This window comes from Microtus oregoni, unplaced genomic scaffold, assembly GCF_018167655.1.
Source record: "Microtus oregoni isolate MIOR12 unplaced genomic scaffold, Mior012 000007F_ref0000211, whole genome shotgun sequence".
Lineage (NCBI taxonomy): Eukaryota > Metazoa > Chordata > Mammalia > Rodentia > Cricetidae > Microtus > Microtus oregoni.
Genome location: NW_024543066.1, coordinates 18,992,024 through 19,008,894, shown reverse-complemented (window position 1 = coordinate 19,008,894; position 16,871 = coordinate 18,992,024). Strand labels below are relative to the sequence as shown.

Genomic DNA, 16,871 nt, shown 5'->3' with positions numbered 1-16,871 from the left:
TGGATACCAGACAGCTATCTTCATCTGTGCTCCTGCATGTGCTGTCCACAGTCCTATCATCAATGTGTCCGTGTCCTCCCCGCTCCCTTAGTGAAGCCCTTCCTCTATTCTCTTGCCTCTTCTACACCCCTGATGTGGTGGAAACGGAGTGACATTAGCCTTAACCTCTTTTCCTTTAAATCTGGCTTCTTTTACAATGGTTTCTGGTACATCGTTCGTGGTGTGCTGCGAGCGTAAAGCCACATTAATGCTCCTGCCCCCTTGCCCTCAGTCCTGGGCTCCTGTGTTCTCCCAGCGTGGCTGCGGATTGGCAGACCGCTTTTCAGGCTTCTCATTGCTATTTTGGAGCTATACTTTTGCGGTAGAACTTTGATGATGTGTTTCACTTCCTCTTACAGGTCAAAGAAATTTTTCAGCTTTATAGAAGGCTGCCTGGTGAAGAATTACATGCAGCGGCCCTCTACAGAGCAGCTTTTGAAACACCCTTTCATAAGGGACCAGCCCAATGAAAGGCAGGTTCGAATCCAGCTGAAGGATCATATAGACCGGACCAGGAAGAAGAGGGGGGAGAAAGGTATTACGGCTCTTTTATTTTCACTTTTTTTCTAACATAGCATTGAATAAATTTTAGAAGATTATAAACTAGTGTTAAAGGCTTCACCCTAACATTTTTAGATAGAGTTTTGTTGTTGTTATTGAGCCTCCACTGCCTTCCCCGCCATCCCTCTCCCTCTGTGCCCTTCCATCCTCACGTCCTCTTTCCACTTTCCTGTCTCATGATCTTCTACCTTCCTGTATACGTACACTGCAAGCGTAAAGCCACAGTAAACGGCCATATCCCCTCTCGGGGTTCCCGCTTACTTTGTGTCATCTACTCACACACCAACACACATATGTAAACACTGTAAGGAGGGACTCGTGAAAGATGCTTGTCACTGCGACTCCAAAGACTACTGCGTTCTGTCGGTCACTGTGACTCTGAAGTGTCATTTGCGATCAGTTATTAAGGTGTCCCCAGTTGTACTCTTTTCATTTCTATTTAGCAAAACTTTCTCTTGCCATCTTGCTAGAAGCTGAAATGTAAAAATAATTAAATTTGGTTATGATTTTAGTTGCCTTGGTTAAATCCAGTAGATAATTTTTGTGTCTATCTACTTATCTACCATTTATCTCTACCATGTATATATGTAGCATCTATTTGTATTTACTTTGTTATAATAGGTTTCTTTGTGAATATGTTGGTGCTGTTGGACTATTTTTCTTTTGTGTACTCTCACAGAAAATCCCACAGCTAAGAATTTATCGGTGCTGAAAACCCAGCACTTCTGTAGGGAGTGTGGCTAGCTCCAGGAATTTACTGCCATTGATATGGGAAGTCAACATCTGTTCTGTGCAAGTTCTCCTAACCGCCATGTTCAGAAAGAGCATCTTGTGTTGGTCACCGTGCCTCTGGAGATGCTCACCTCCTCAGGTGCCTGTCAGGATGTGTCAACGCTCCTGCTTGTCTTGTAGATGAAACCGAGTATGAGTACAGCGGGAGTGAGGAGGAAGAGGAGGAAGTGCCTGAACAGGAAGGAGAGCCAAGGTAAGGGCGCCGCCATTGCCGCTTTGTGACAGATGAAGCTCCATTGAAGCTGGCATTCCACAGGAACAGATAGCACTGGCTCGCTTCCTGTCCCCATCCTCACCTCATGACAAATGTCTATGAGCAGTTCCATACTCCAAACTGTTACCTAGTGTTTTGTTTTGTTTTTAACCTAGTTTTATGTTTGGGGCTGAGGAAATACTGCTGCTGACATTTAGTGCTCCAGGAGGCACAGTGGTACAAGTCCTACAATAACTTAAACAATCTGAGTCCATTTCAAACTAAAATTTGCACAAAATTAGAATTGATTTCATGACACTATAATTGCTTTTAGAGAATAAAATGGCATGTGTAAGATACACACTGGCATATGTAGTAAAAGGAATTGCAGCATGTTTGTATTCTTGCTGTTCTGTGTGATATGGGATTGGGGAAGACAGACCAGTACTAGCTCAGCGTCCTGTGCAAAGTCCACTCACAAGCCCGCTTGGGGCCTGCTGCTGTCCCCGATCCTAAAGAGCAAAGGTAGGGAATACAGAGCAGGCTTGATGCTGGCCAGATGAAAGAAAATGAAGGAATGCTGAGCACCAGTGAGTGCCATTTCTTTGTGATGATGGAAAATAAGAGGGCCAAAGAGAGACCACTGAAATGATAGAAAGTGAGCTCAGTCTTCCATTGTGTTGTTGAATTGATGGAATTGTTGTTGAATTGATAGAAATGCCTACTAAGCATCTAGAACTGATTTTTCAGACATTACTAATGATAAAGGATGATGCAAGCCTTCTGAGCTGTAAACATAGTTGTCCCGGACCTGTTGATTGAACGCCTGGGTTAAGTTCTCATTAAGAGAATTGGATGTAGAAGAGGAAGAGGATGCCCATGCTCTTGGCGCCCTCAGAGCCAAGGTGATGCATGAAGCCCTGATAGCCCTCTTCACTCTGCAGTTCCATTGTCAATGTGCCTGGAGAGTCGACTCTGCGCCGTGATTTCCTGAGACTGCAGCAGGAGAACAAGGAGCGTTCTGAGGCTCTGCGGAGACAGCAGCTTCTTCAGGAGCAACAACTCCGGGAGCAGGAGGAGTATAAGAGGCAGCTGTTGGCGGAGAGGCAGAAACGGATTGAACAGCAGAAGGAACAGAGGAGGCGGCTGGAAGAGGTAGGAGACATCCGCGTTGGTCTTTTCCTTTTCCATATGTTGGTTACCAGACACCCCGCCAGGTTGCCAAGGTGATGTGGTACTGAGACAATAGGTGCAGGCCCTGTTGTAGCCATTCAGACCTTCTGAAGGGAAGCTTGTGCTTTGGCCTGGCAGGCTTCACATTCCTGGACCTTAGAAATGTGTTCCTTGTAAAACATGCTGAAGACCTGCCTAACACTTAGTTTACATGTGTATTTTGAGGTGTAGAACTCCATTGTCCTGAAGATGAACCAGACCAGCTTTCTATAGTGTTTCCATTGTGTTTAAGTTGACTTGCTTAGACTTGACCTGATTTCTTTTCCATTCTCGGCTTTTGGATCCCAATTTTTTATTTTTCTGACACTTAAGACACACACACATATATATATATATATGGAAAAGATTGTTCTCAAAATGCCTTAACTTTGGGGTGGATTTAAGAGTAAAAAATTCAGGCCAAGAAGATGGTTCCATGGATGTAGATGCATGCCACCAAGCCTGACAACTGGAGTTTGGTCCCTAGAGAGCATGAACTCTAGCAAGTTGTCTTCCTCCACACGTGTGCTGTGACATGTGCATTGCATGTACTACACACACACATACAACAAATGTATTTTTTTAAAAAGGAGTAAGAAATTCAGAAAACAGAATAATTTTGTTCTGTGGCAGGCAAGTACAGTTTACACCATGTTAATTTACGCCATTAATATTCTCAGCATTGGTAATGTAGTTATTTAAAGGTTTTTATTTTTAATTCACAGATTAGTTTCCCTGTGATTCACTTGAGAATCAAGAGTGTTTTGATTTTCATTTCTTGACTGCCTTTTATTTACTATGCCATAGCCCCTAATTTCTCACAATCATTTGTTTCCATTTGATTTGAACATACTTTTTCCGCCTCTATAATTTTTTCCTAGTAGAAGAATCATCAGAAATAAAGCCCTGTAATGACATTTCCAGTGGGATTTACTTTAAAGAACTAAGCATGCTGTTGCGTTGGTCATGCAGCGAGTATGCCGGCACGGTGTCTTTTTTTATCCTGTGGCTTTGCTCACTGCTTGGAAACCAGTGTGTGCCTCACAAAGGGAGATATGTAAATACTCTGAACTTTATAGTGAAAAAATTAAGTGTTTGCAGGACTTTTAAAAGCTTACTCGCAAATCTCTTTAAAAGATATTTAAGTCTTTTCTTACTGTTTTGTGAACAGACTGGAAAACTTGGATGAGTTTGGAAACTCACTGCAGGTACTGGGATGAGCTCTGACCCTGTCTAGTTCCACTGCCCATGCAGGTGGGAAGGGTTGCCCTATGGGGATATTATGAACTGGATTGTCTAGAGTTTGTTTGTAACGCAGGCGATGACAGTGGCTTTCAGGCTGTAGTAATGAGATTGGCATCTCTCCTCTCTGTGAGGTAGGCAGTGAGGATTACACAGTGAAGACAGCTGAAGTTCGTTGATGTTTTTGGGTCATTTGTTTCACTCAGTACATTGATGCCTAGTGGGTTAGAGATGTCTGCTTTGCATGTTTTTCTCAGTCTGCCAGTTTATGATCGAGTGTAAATTCATACTCAGGGTCACCGCGGATTCCACTTTTACTAAACATAGGGGTGGGGCTGGAGAGATGCTCGGTGGCTAAGAGCACACTTGTTGCTCTTGTAGAGAAGCCTAGATCTGGTTCACAGTACCCACGTGTGGGTTACAATCATTCATAATTCCATGGGCACCAAGCACACACAGGCTACACATAAATACATGCAGGCTAAACACTCATTTGCTAAGAGAAATAAATAAAGAAAAATAGAGGAAATGTGGTGTTAGGGTAGTTGGAGGGGTGAGAATGAGGGGATGGAGTTGATCAAAACATTATATGTATGTGTGAAATTCTCAAACAATAAAAAAGAAACCTTAAAAATAGAGCTAGGCACTGGAACAGCAAGTGTTCTCACAAACAGAATCTGCTTGTTGGGATTCTGGGAGGTCTAGCTCCTTTTCCTTAATTGGAGGCAGTTGTAAGCATTGTTTAACTTTAAGTTCCAGAAAGGTAATTTGGGAATCTTTGAGGCTGAGTAATTTGTAACCCTTTCAACAAAAGGCTATGTTAGCCCCCCCTTTTAAATGGAAATAAAAATTCCTTTAAAAAAATTCCCATTATGAACAATGTAGGTGAAGATATGCAGCCCCATTCATGAGATGAGTGGATGTTGGGCCACTGAGATGGCTCAGAGCTTCAGTCCCTGGGACCCACATGACAAAAGGAGAAAACAGACTCTTCAAGTTGTCTTCTGACCTCCATGTGTGCATACTAAATAAACATAATTTAAAAATTCCCAAACCCTAAATAATTTCCTTTCATTAGGCCAGCCAGAAATGCTTTAAAATGAGGAGTAAGGGGCCATGGTGCAGAGCCCCCCCCCCCCCCTTTTGCCCTGCTTTAAAACTAGTCTTGCTGCAGCTAGGTGTGTCCTCTTTCTTCCTAGCAGAGGCCCATTATATTTCAGTACTTGTGTGCCTCTCCCTTAGCTAGGAGATACCAGCTGCTCCTTCTCCTGTTTGCTGGTGTGTTATACATGGCGTGCAGATACAGCATTCGCCTCAGAGGGAGTGATCATGGCTAGGAACAGTCTGTGTTACCCCAATACCCTACTACACATTACCTTTACGTTACATACCTAATCACTTATTACCATTACGTCACAGCTTTATGAAGTTGTTGTGATTGAGCAAAGACAAACAAGTCAAGATGCTTCTGTCAGGACGACTCCCTAGCTTTGCTAAGGAGAGCCTATTACACACCCCAGGCCCTGCTCTCTTATGACCTCCTAACCTTTGTTGGAAGCAAAGGATTTACCTAGTAATCATGGCTATTAGGTCAGACACAGTGGGCAGGGAATGGTTATTAAAGAGGCTAAAGACAGCCAAGAAGCTCGTCTCCCAGTAGTTCCGGTCAGCCAGCAGCCTTGCAGAATCTCCAACACAGGAGCTTGTTCTTACATCTCAGCTCACGTAGGTATCTGGGAACTGGTTTTCTAGTTTTGTTGCTTTCTGCTTTTCCTGTCACATTCTCTTAGTGCCAGGAAGGAGTCCACACGGGCCAGTCTTTCCATAACACTCTTGGCTCCCTTCCCTGCTGCTGTCCCCTCTGTCTGTGAACACTGCAGTAGGATACCCACTCTTGCCTCTTGTGTCCTTTCCTCAGCAGGGTGCACATGTAGTGTGTGCTCAGTAGAGTTCCTCTCCCCAGGAGGACACATGGATTATTCAGTTTAGAGGGGCAGGTGGAAGTGAATACATTAAAAGCAAAGGGAAGTGAGAGAAAAGAAAATTTCTTTGTGAAGTGGGGTTAGCATTAGGCAGACATAGTTTCTCAGTAAGAGTTAATAAGCCATCCTGTGTCTGTTGTGTTTTTTGGCTCTGAGATCATAGAAGGGAAAATTTGAACTCCTTTGCCTCAGAGAATTTTCAGAGGCTTTCCACACATTTCAAAGGAATAAGAACCATTTCCTCACTTGCCTTCATACAAAAGGCCATTGTTGTGCAAACATCAGCATCTGACAACAGGGTCGGCCTTGGCCTGGCACTGCCTTTTTCACAGCTCCCGCTTTAAAGATCTGCTTTATCCCTGGGCCTGGCAACCCAGGGCTGAAGCTAAGGCCTTGCCTAGTCCAGTTGGCAGTGGCTGTCTTGTTCATAAGAACCTCTTGTAAGTTCTTGAATGTTCTTTTGACGTGCAGTCTTGTGCTTTTATTTTTAGTTAAATTTGGTGAAGAATTTAATTCAGCAAACATTGGTATCTTAAGATGGGGAGAATTTTCTTTTGGGAAATTCCAGTCATTTTTTTTTCTCTTTTAAAAGGTGATCAGAACTGTAACATAAGCAAACACACTGTCACCTGTATGCAGTAGCATGTTCTCAAGCCTCTTGAATGGAGGTAATTAGAATATTGCTAACACTAGTAAATGCAGGGCATGTGTGAATGGGCTTTAGAGCTGTATTGGTATGGCAGACTTGGGGAAGATTTTAATAGCCCAAAAAGTATGCATTTACTCTGACACACTTAAGAACACTTCAGTAATAAGAAAATCTGTGATTTGAGAGACCTTGAGAATCATTCTTATAACATTATGCAGTCTTTCACTTTGATGTTTGTTAAATTGATGCAAGAAAACAAGACAAGGTTAAACTATTATATTTGTAGGTATTAACAGGAGATTCATTTCATTTAGGTTATTTTCTTTCATGAAAACAGCCTTTCATATTAATCATCTGTTAAGAGATATTTAGGGGGCTGGAGAAATGGCTCAGAGGTTAAAAGCACTGACTACTCTTCCAAAGGTCCTGAGTTCAATTCCTGGCAACCTCATGGTGGCTCACAACCATCTATAATGAGATCTGGTGCCCTCTTCTGACATGCAGGCAGAATACTGTATACATAATAAATAAATGGACCTTAAAAAAAAGAGCTATATAATAGAATACACTTGAAAAGTCATTTGTTTGGATTCTACTGTTACGGTCTTTCTGAATGTGAAGAACTTTGGTTGCTCACAACTGTCCTGTTGATTCTTGGTCAGATTCTCAGACTCTGGGTCTTGGGAGGATGTTAGGGAGAGTGTGCAGTGTAGCAGTGCCTCTGTCCTGTGGTGTCCACCTCTCTGCCCTGCCCTGGGTGTGCATGCAGAGCACTCTCCCTTCTTGGGTGCTGTCTGCAGCATGTGTCTGGTGCTGGTCTCCCTGTGAGTGTGCATTTGCCCTTTCTCTCCCCAGATACTGCCAAGACCACTCATTGCTCCACTTACCTAAGGGGTTGAACATTGGTGATTCTTTCTGGACCTGTCTTCTTTTTCTCCTCCCTAAATTAGAGCAGTTTTATACTCTTGTTTCAGTTTATACTTGTGAATATTCAAGTCTATTATGGATGGCAAGTGAGAAAGAAATTGTCTTGTTCTTTGCCTTGGCCATTCATTCATTCTTCCCCTAGGCAAGACTTGCTTAATGGGATAGTCTCAGGAATTTTTTCATGTGCCTCATTGTTCAAATTTATCTTCATATGTCCATGATACTTGCTAATACAGGTTTCTCAAGTGGATAAATCAGTCATTTCTAGGCCTGTGTATATCTCTGAAAAGTGGCTGTTGATACTCTACTTATTTGAAAATCGATCCTTATATGTGAGATCTCTGAGTCTCGGATACTTTATTATTATTATTTTATTAGTTTTCTTTTATTGGTTTTATTGAGCTATACATTTTTCCACTCCCCTTCCTTCCTCCCTGTTCTCTTCTATCCTCCCCTTGTCCCCCACACTCCTGATTTACTCAGGAGGTCTTACACTTTGGACCACTCAAAGACCTTATGTCCTGAGAAACAGAGGCTGTGCTTTGAAAATATGATACCCTACCCACATATACCAGCTATTCCTCTAGCTTATCTGTACTTTATGCAAAGATTATCGTAGGATTTGATTGAGTTTCAACTCTGCATAGATAGTTCTGTCTTCCATCACTCTGAGTGTGAGATGCTGAGTACAACCACAACAGTTTTCTCCAGGATGCCATGTGCTTGTCACAAGTCGGATTTAATTTAAATTAAGGCTGACAGGGGAGCTCAATAGTAGCTGAGCATTGCCTGGCATGTTTGAGGCCTTGGAGTCAGTCCCCAGCGCACACACACACACACGCACACACACACACACATGCACGTGCACCCTATTTTCCTCTCAGGAAAGTGATGTGTACATGGAGAAGGCTAAATATAACCATGCTTTCAAAGGACTTAAATTCCTAAAACGTTTCATTTAAACACTAAGAAGAAAATTCCTTTTGAAAACTTTCAGTCAATAATTGAGGTTTTTCTTTTTAAGATTTATTATTTTATTCTATGTGTATGGGGTTTTACTTATGCCTACCTGTGCACACAGTGCCACAGTGGCCAGAAGACAGCATTAGATCCTTTAGTGGTCTGGAAGTCCCGGTCCCTGACCACCACCCAGGCTAACTCAGAGAATGCTTCTCGGGAGCGAGGATTGAAAGATTTCTATAATAGCTTGCACAGTGTCTGAAGGTAATTCTCTTTTATTATTCTTTAGATCTAATTCTCTTGTTCTAATTGTCTATAATTCTCTAGCTTCTAATTCTTTAGTTCCAATTCTATAATTTTTAATCTTTGGTTCCAATTCTCTGTTCCAATTCTCTGTAGCTTCCTGTTCAATCTAGCCTGAATACACTTTTTACAGGAGGCTTGAAGTTATAATTTAAAAATTACAGGAGTTACATCTCGTTGGTAAGAAGCACATTCCTTTGGGTGAGTGACAAGGGGAGAGCCCTTTACCACGGCCACACAAAGCTTCAAGGTCTCTGGAGTGACTGTGACCAGAGGGCAGGCACAGTGCCCAGGGAGATGAGCTATGAGACACAGTTTCATCAGCTACTCTTGGCAAGTGAAGAAGTGATAGGGTTTTTTAGACTTTGTGTTAGTAACCTTGGTTAGGTACCCACGACTCTGAACTTGTACAGAGCTGTAAAGTTTTAAACTTATACTCCATTCACAAAAACCTTTAGTCTAGTTTGAATTTGCTCTAAAAAACGAGCTGATTGTGTGCAGTTTGTCTTAGATTGAGGAGACATTTGTTACTTTCTTGTTAGTCGGAGTAAAGGGAACAAAGCGGCTTCTAAGTGCCTCACAGTCCTCGTGGGATAATAGATCTAGTTATGAAGCATATTTTAGCATATTTCTATATATATCAAAATCATACAGCTTAATGAGAAGTCATCTTCCTGACGATCCATAGATATATGTGTGCCCAGTAGATGGAATATTTTCAGGAGATAAACACACAGGCAGTGGGAAAACATCCAAAGCTGCTCTTAGGGAGGAAATGAAGTGACTCATGAGAGAAATTACAGAAGAGTCAAACAGTTGTCTACAGTGACCCCATGGCCTTACCAAGTAGGGCTCCCATCAGAGGGTCACTCATCTGATAATAGGTCAGCCTATTGGACACTAGTTATCACCTGCTGTACACTTCCATAGCCTCCAACAAGATCCCCAGGAATTGGAGTTACAGATAGTTGTGAGCTACTGTGAGTGCTGGGAACTGAACCTGAGTCCTTTGGAAGAGGAACCAGTGCTCTTAAGTTCTGAGCCAGCTCTCAAGCCCCTGAGGATGGTTTTTTAATTTGTTGTTTGTTTTAATGTAGTAAGAATTCCTGAAGTGCTTAAAAACTCTTAGAAAATAGGAAAAGAAGAAAAGACAAATTTATGGGTAATAGAACAAAAGAAAACCAATTGATCCAGGAGCCCCACATTGCCTTTAGACATTCTAAGACATTGGTGTGTTGGGAAGAACATACAGTTAAACAAATAGTTAAATAGTTAAACAAAATTTCTAGCTCTGAGAAATATATTTATGTCAGGCATGTTCTGCCATTCCAGAACTCAGAAAGAGGCAGGAGAATTGAAAATTCAAAGTCATCCTGGGCTACATAGTAAACCAAAAATCAAAAACCAACAGATACGGTTTCTGAGTTGAAAAACTTAATACATACACAGCACACGGTTGAAAACAAAAAGAAAGAAAGGCCCACGCAAAGGCCCATGTCATCTTCGAGTCCCTGTATTGAAGACAGAAAGGGGCTCCTAGAAGCTGCAGAGCAGGGCACTTTGTGGTCCTGTTGCAGGTACTGAGAGTCATTGGGACTGACTACAGGTCAGCGTGGACCTCGGTTGGGCAGACTGCACAGTCTCAGTGGGACATCACCCCCGTCCAGGCCCAGCACACACAGGACATGCCTTAGATGCTGCTGGAGTATGGGGAAGATTCAGAAGGGGTACTAAGCTCTAACAGATCCTTATGTTGTGTACCCACTGTAACCTTGTGATATAGTATTTTTATTTAGTCTTATTGTTAGCCACAGTAGCACAGATAGAATTCGTGAACTGTATCAGTTTTCTCTCTCTGAAAAAGTGATATATTCTGTAGAGGTGTTGTCCAGTGGAGTAGCCACTAATAAACTCGTTTCCTTACGCATGCAAGGTACAGTTTAGCGGTAGTGTTAGCCATGTATTAGACAGTGCTGGTTGAATGTTAGCATTTCCCATATTCATAGAAAGAACTAATAAGCTTTAGACTCCACAGCATGTTAGTGCTTTGCTGACAGGTACTGTGTCATTTTGCAAGAACAGTTAGGGAAGTAGCTGTGTTGTTGTACACTGCGTGCATGTCTGGAGCGGGCTGAGTCCACCGAGTTGGTTTTACACTCTATCTGTCAGGGGGTGCTAGGTGGAGTGTACTTAAGAATGAGCCTTATAGGGAGAATGGCTTTTCCAGCAGAGGCTTTTTGGCCAGTGACATTGGACAGGTCATTTTATTTTTCTGAGCCTGTTTTCTGTGTAGTCGCAATGAGTTACAGTAGGAATGAGATCCTGACTTCCCAGGGTTGTAAAGAGAATTATAACTTTGAGATATTCCCAGCAGTAATAGTGATACTTGTTTTCTTTGCTGATGCTCATTTCTTTCTGTTCTTTTTTCTCGTGCATACTTCTAATTTTTAAGATATTTTTTGGTTTTTTTCTTCTTTGTCCTTTTTTTCTACCCTCTAATCATTTATTTCTTTCTGTTCTGATTTAAGAGTCCTAGATAGTGATGCCATGAATAACAATGAATGGTGGAGTTCAGTAGGCAGTGAAAATGATTGTAGTCAAAGCAGAACAGAAACCCTGTAAGAGCTCAAAGGAACATTACACCTGTGACCAGTAGTTATGGGGAAGCTGTTAAGTACATGGTACATGTAGAACACTTGGCCAGAAGAGGCTGCAGGGTCCAGGAGTTTCGCTCCTTGACACCTGTTTCTCACTGTCGGCAAATCTCCGAGGACCACAGCCAGCGGATCCCTGGTAACTCCACAGTTCTTCTTCTGCAGCAACAAAGAAGAGAGCGGGAAGCCAGGAGGCAGCAGGAGCGAGAGCAGCGAAGGCGAGAACAAGAAGAAAAGAGGCGTCTAGAGGAACTGGAGAGGAGGCGCAAAGAAGAAGAGGAGAGGAGAAGGGCTGAGGAGGAGAAGAGGAGAGTGGAACGGGAGCAGGTTAGTTTATCAAATCGTAGTGTTTGTTATCCTGTTGAGCTGGAGACTGGGAACCAAAAGTACTCTCCTGTGTGCATGCACTCATGTACACTCAGAAGTTTAGGTTAGTGTTTACATTGGAAGCACTAACGACTTGACTCCTTATCTTCAAAAAGAATAGAAATTGATGCAGTGAAGAGACCCTTTGAAACTAGCCAGAGTCCTGACGAGTGTGACATATGACAGATTTCTGCATATATGTTCACAGACTCGGCTTACATACTGTGAACTTCAGGTATCTGGTAGTTAACTTTTTAGATAAGGAAATTAAAAACCAACTGTAAGGGAATTTTTAATACATGTTTGAAATATCTAGTGACTGAATGCATTTTCAAACATATATTTGTAATATTAAAGATTTTTTTGATATAGTTTAACAGAAACAGTTTTTGTAATGCTTTCAATTTTAGTATTGCTTTCTAGTTTATTTGTAAATTTCTTAAACCATATGTAAACAAAAAATAACTTTTCTTAGTTTATTTGGCTTTCCTGTCTTTGAATTGATCATTCTTTGTTTTGAGCTTTGAATAAAGAAGAAACTCAATGAATGGAAACCATTTGAATAGTGCTTGGATTTCAGATTTAAAGTACTTTCAGACCATGATTTTAACTCCAGATGGGATGATCCAGCTGCTGTTCTTGGTTTTCCTCCTGGACCTTGAGTGTCTGAGCTTGGGTCCGCATATACACCACTGTCTGTTTGAACGTCCGTGATACAGCCTACGTGTTACTGTCTACTTCTTGATGCTTAACAGCATTGCCTGTTTGTTTGTGGTGACTGTCGTTAATATTTTATCATGTTTATCCCTGAGGGCTACAAATTTGTGAAAATGCCACTTGTCAAGAAGTCACCGGGGTGTTGCTGTGTTTGATTGTGAGAGGCTTGAGGGTGGTGCTTCCCCTTTAATTCTGTGGTGGAAGTTGCACTTGTTCAGATATTGTGAATAGGGGCAGGTGAGCTTGCCCAGCAGGGGAGAGCACTGGCTGCTCCTCCAGAAGACCCGAATTCAGTTCTTAGCACCCACGTGGCCCCTTAGGAACCCCGTCACTCCAGTTCCAGGGATCCAGTGGCCTCTTCCTGGAATGCATACACATGGTCTACAAATATTCATGTAGGCAGAACACTCATAAATACAAAATAAAAATAAATCTTAACCTTAACTGGCAAGTACTCTGCACTTTAAGGGTTTCTTAAAATTGTTTCTGTTTTATTCTGCTTTTCCTTTTCGATTTCTAAATAATAAGTAGTACACATAGCATTCCCATGCAAGTGTGTGTTCCATCTTCTCTGATCATTGTATGTCAGAATCTTTGTGGTTTGGATAGCATGTGATTTTTTTTTCCCCTCCAGTTTTCTTGCATTTTAAAGGAAGAACATGGAAGATCAAGTTACTATACTCATTTAAGTTAGGATTTAATTCTGTTTTGCTAAAACAAAAAAAATATATATATGATTTGGTATTCAGATTCTCCTTTTCAGACAGCTAAGGCCACATGTCCATCACAAAGACTCTCCTTGCTAAGCATGATCCTGGGGAGCCGGGGACCAGGGACCTGGCTTTGGGGACTCAGTCTTCTTTGTAAGATATGGTGCCCTGAGGGTGTTTACAGGACATTGTTTTTGTGTTGTCTAATACTCTTCTGGTTAGCTTAAGCATCTGTGCAGCCCATATCTTTGGCTCTTTACTTCAAGGCATGTGCCATGAAACAGGGGCTGGTCAGTAGGAGGCATCTAAAGAAACAACCCACCTCCATGGAACAGTTTTCCCACAAGCCCTTTCTTTGCTCCCCTTCTAGGGCGGGTGGGTAGTTTTCACTAATGCAGGGGTGGCAGTGTTTGTTTTCCTGACGGAAAGACTTCTTATAAAATGCTTTTGCTCCAGAGAGATATTTCGTATCTAGCTCATATTCCATTTCTCTGGTGAAGAAACATAATGGAAGGTTGAACGTATGCAGCAAATCACACAGCTTGTTTTTGATGGAACTGGGTTTAGGATCTCCTGATCGCTCTGTTAAAATAAGATAGGTACAGCTTCAAGCTTGAGTATATTCCCGCCTCTCACTCCTTCCCCCAGAGTGGAACTTGAACTACAGACTTTAGGCAGGTCAAAGTAGCATTATTACCTTTGTGTATTATGCTTCATATGTGATTGCCTTTCCCATTGTGATACAGATCTGTCATTTTCACCCGCTGTCGTGCCCGTGCACACGTCTGTGCACAATACACAAACACGCAGACTCATCACCAAGAGCTTGGGCCTGTTTACTTGTAGAGAAGTGCCCGTAGCCTGTGATCCCTGACCATATCCTTCAGACTATAGTCATTCAGGTACCTTTCGAGTCATTAGCAAAAGCACAATTTGTGTTTGGGGTTTTTTTTGGTTTTTGGTCTTAAAACAGATTTGAGTTTTAGTTTTCAAAAGTTGCTGACCCATGCTGTTTAAAATGATGTCACGTAAGCAGGTATTTACTAATCAGAATCCCTTGCTCCTAATTCAGCTCAGTGGCTGTGGAGTCTGTCATCTTAAAAGGAAGACCTCCTTTACAGTTCTGTGTTGGGTGTGGTAATAGCATTGTACAGTAGTGCTCCCACATAGCCACGTGTCACTGGATGCCCTGGCCTCCCTGCACTCACTGGCCAGCTTGAAGCCTTTGTAAAAGTCCCCAGCTAGAGGTTGTTTTTCGGTTAGGTGTGCATTCTTCGGTGAGTTTGCTGTGAAGCTTATTGGAGTAGTTCTTGGTTGCCCACACAGGTGACTGATGCTTTCCTTCTGGATGTATTGACTGCTGGGTAATTTCTGTGTGACAGGAGTACATCAGGCGGCAGCTAGAGGAGGAGCAGCGGCACCTGGAAATCCTGCAGCAGCAGCTGCTCCAGGAGCAGGCCATGTTACTGGTAACGCCCCACCTCTGTCCCATTCCCAAGCCACAGGGCCTGTCCCTCCCCTGAGTTGGCCGGCTGTGGTGACTCCAGAGCTTTTTGGTTTTATGTGGAAGTCAGGTTTCTAATGAAGATGTCCTCTGTGGTCATGCTGTCAAGCACAGTGTAAACTGGCCTTTGTTTATTTCCCATTAGTAAGTTAACTGCTTTGTTCAGTACGTGCCTGTCATGTTTTAAACAGAACTTGGCATTCAGTGAATGTGAAAGTGCTGAAGGTGTCAGGCTCACCGAGCATGTGTAGAATTTTCGCTGAATTTGTGTGTATATATACCACTGAATCTGATGTTTAATTAAATTTTTTTACTCTGCAATGATGTTACAGTTAGCAAATGCTGTCAGATTTTACACAGGTAACATGCTATTTAAAATCCCAACCATTTGTTTGCTCTCATACAAGAGGGGAAGTGCTGTTTAAACAAACAAAAATCAAGAAGGGACTCAGAGACGAGATGAGCTCGCCGTGGTCCCCAGATTCAGTGTTGCCCTCTCCCTCTCCAAGGAGTGCCGATGGCGGGAGATGGAGGAGCACCGGCAGGCAGAGAGGCTCCAGAGGCAGTTGCAACAAGAACAAGCATATCTCCTGTCTCTACAGCACGACCACAGGAGGCCGCACCCGCAGCAGCAGCCGCAGCAGCCGCAGCAGGACAGGAGCAAGCCAAGCTATCATGCTCCAGAGCCCAAGCCTCACTACGACCCTGCTGACAGAGCTCGGGAGGTATCTTCTTTCACTTTGCTTAAATGCTGGTCCTGAAAAGGCTCTGAGACATTCCCTCGTGACTGGTGAGAGAGCTGTACCATGAATTTCAGAAGGGACCAGCAAATCACCCGTTTTCTGTGTGGATGCCTCATTTAACAAGTATTAGAGGAATTAGAAGTAAAACTACACAAAAAAGAATGTTTGGCACCATCATTCTTTAGTGTGTGAACAAGAGAAGTGGTCTGGTGTAAGACTAGGATGAAGATCCAATGGACCTTTAGCCTGATTTCTTATTGGGTCAGTTGGTACATTTGGTCACAGCCTCAAACTCGGATGCAACCAAGCCTTCTTCCGCCTCTGGGCTAGACAAAAGGGTTTGGTTGCTTCCAGGAGCACTGAGCAGTTCTGGCCTGTAGATGGCACTCTTACTCTACATCCTCCTTCACAGGGCGGAGAGTCAGGGAACAAATTCTCTTACAGATAGAGTAATGAAACTGGGCACCGAGGCTATCTTAGAGGCTGCTTTGCTTAATTTTAATTTTCATAGTTTTTAAAAATCCTGTATCAAATCTTAGCCCTGCTTTTTGCCACCCCTCAGCTGCTCTTTCTCTTTTCTTATAGCTGAAGAGAACAATTTCTCTTGATGTCCTGCTCTTAGACTTTCTTCTTCATCTCTCCTTTGCCTACTAACATGGCGCTATGTCTTCTAATTCTCTGATGCAGGTGGAAGATAGATTTAGAAAGACTAACCACAGCTCCCCTGAGGCCCAGTCTAAGCAAACAGGCAGAGGATTGGAGCCGCCGGTGCCTTCCCGATCAGAATCTTTTTCCAATGGCAACTCCGAGTCTGTGCACCCTGCCCTGCAGAGACCAGCGGAGCCACAGGTAGCAGCAGCAGCCTTTGCTGTGCTGAAGACACATAGTGGCTCACTGGCCACACTTAGTGCATTGTCACGTGGAGAGGAGAGAGCTGCTGTGGCAGTACAGCTAAAGAAGGATATGCAGTCGGACTTCATTGTTTAAGTCATTAGGAACAGTACATCTATAGTCAGTAATTTCATTTTCGCCCTCCTTAACTCAGATGTGAAGTCCCTCCTTCCTCTTAAACAAATACTTTTTCACTAGGTTTTTAGAAAGTTGTTTTATTGTGTAAGCACGTTTGAAAAGAACCAGAGGCTCTTCTCTCAAACATTTTAAAGTAAATGCTTTACTCCTGTGGTCCCCAGTTCCCTGGAGGATGCTTAGAGGCTGAAGATGCCTGAGATCCATGCAGAATTCTGTTTATTTGGCTGAATATGTCTGGGAAAGTCTTTGTTTTTACCAGATTGGCAAACACTTCAAGATTCAAACAGG

General features: G+C 42.7%; 1 protein-coding gene across 48 annotated transcripts in view; it reads left to right on the top strand.

Annotated features, from left to right (window-relative positions):
• Map4k4 (mitogen-activated protein kinase kinase kinase kinase 4) overlaps positions 1-16,871 on the top strand; it is a 139,405-nt gene that overhangs the window by 94,729 nt on the left and 27,805 nt on the right. For 16 of the 48 annotated variants that reach the window (XM_041655828.1, XM_041655829.1, XM_041655843.1 and 13 more), the window contains exons 10-16: positions 399-574; positions 1,513-1,585; positions 2,530-2,740; positions 11,680-11,841; positions 14,690-14,776; positions 15,321-15,536; positions 16,242-16,403. In XM_041655828.1, the coding sequence (XP_041511762.1) occupies positions 399-574; positions 1,513-1,585; positions 2,530-2,740; positions 11,680-11,841; positions 14,690-14,776; positions 15,321-15,536; positions 16,242-16,403 (1,087 nt within the window). The remainder of the gene's footprint in view (positions 1-398; positions 575-1,512; positions 1,586-2,529; positions 2,741-11,679; positions 11,842-14,689; positions 14,777-15,320; positions 15,537-16,241; positions 16,404-16,871) is intronic. The other 32 variants (XM_041655836.1, XM_041655853.1, XM_041655859.1 and 29 more) reach the window with 3 other exon arrangements.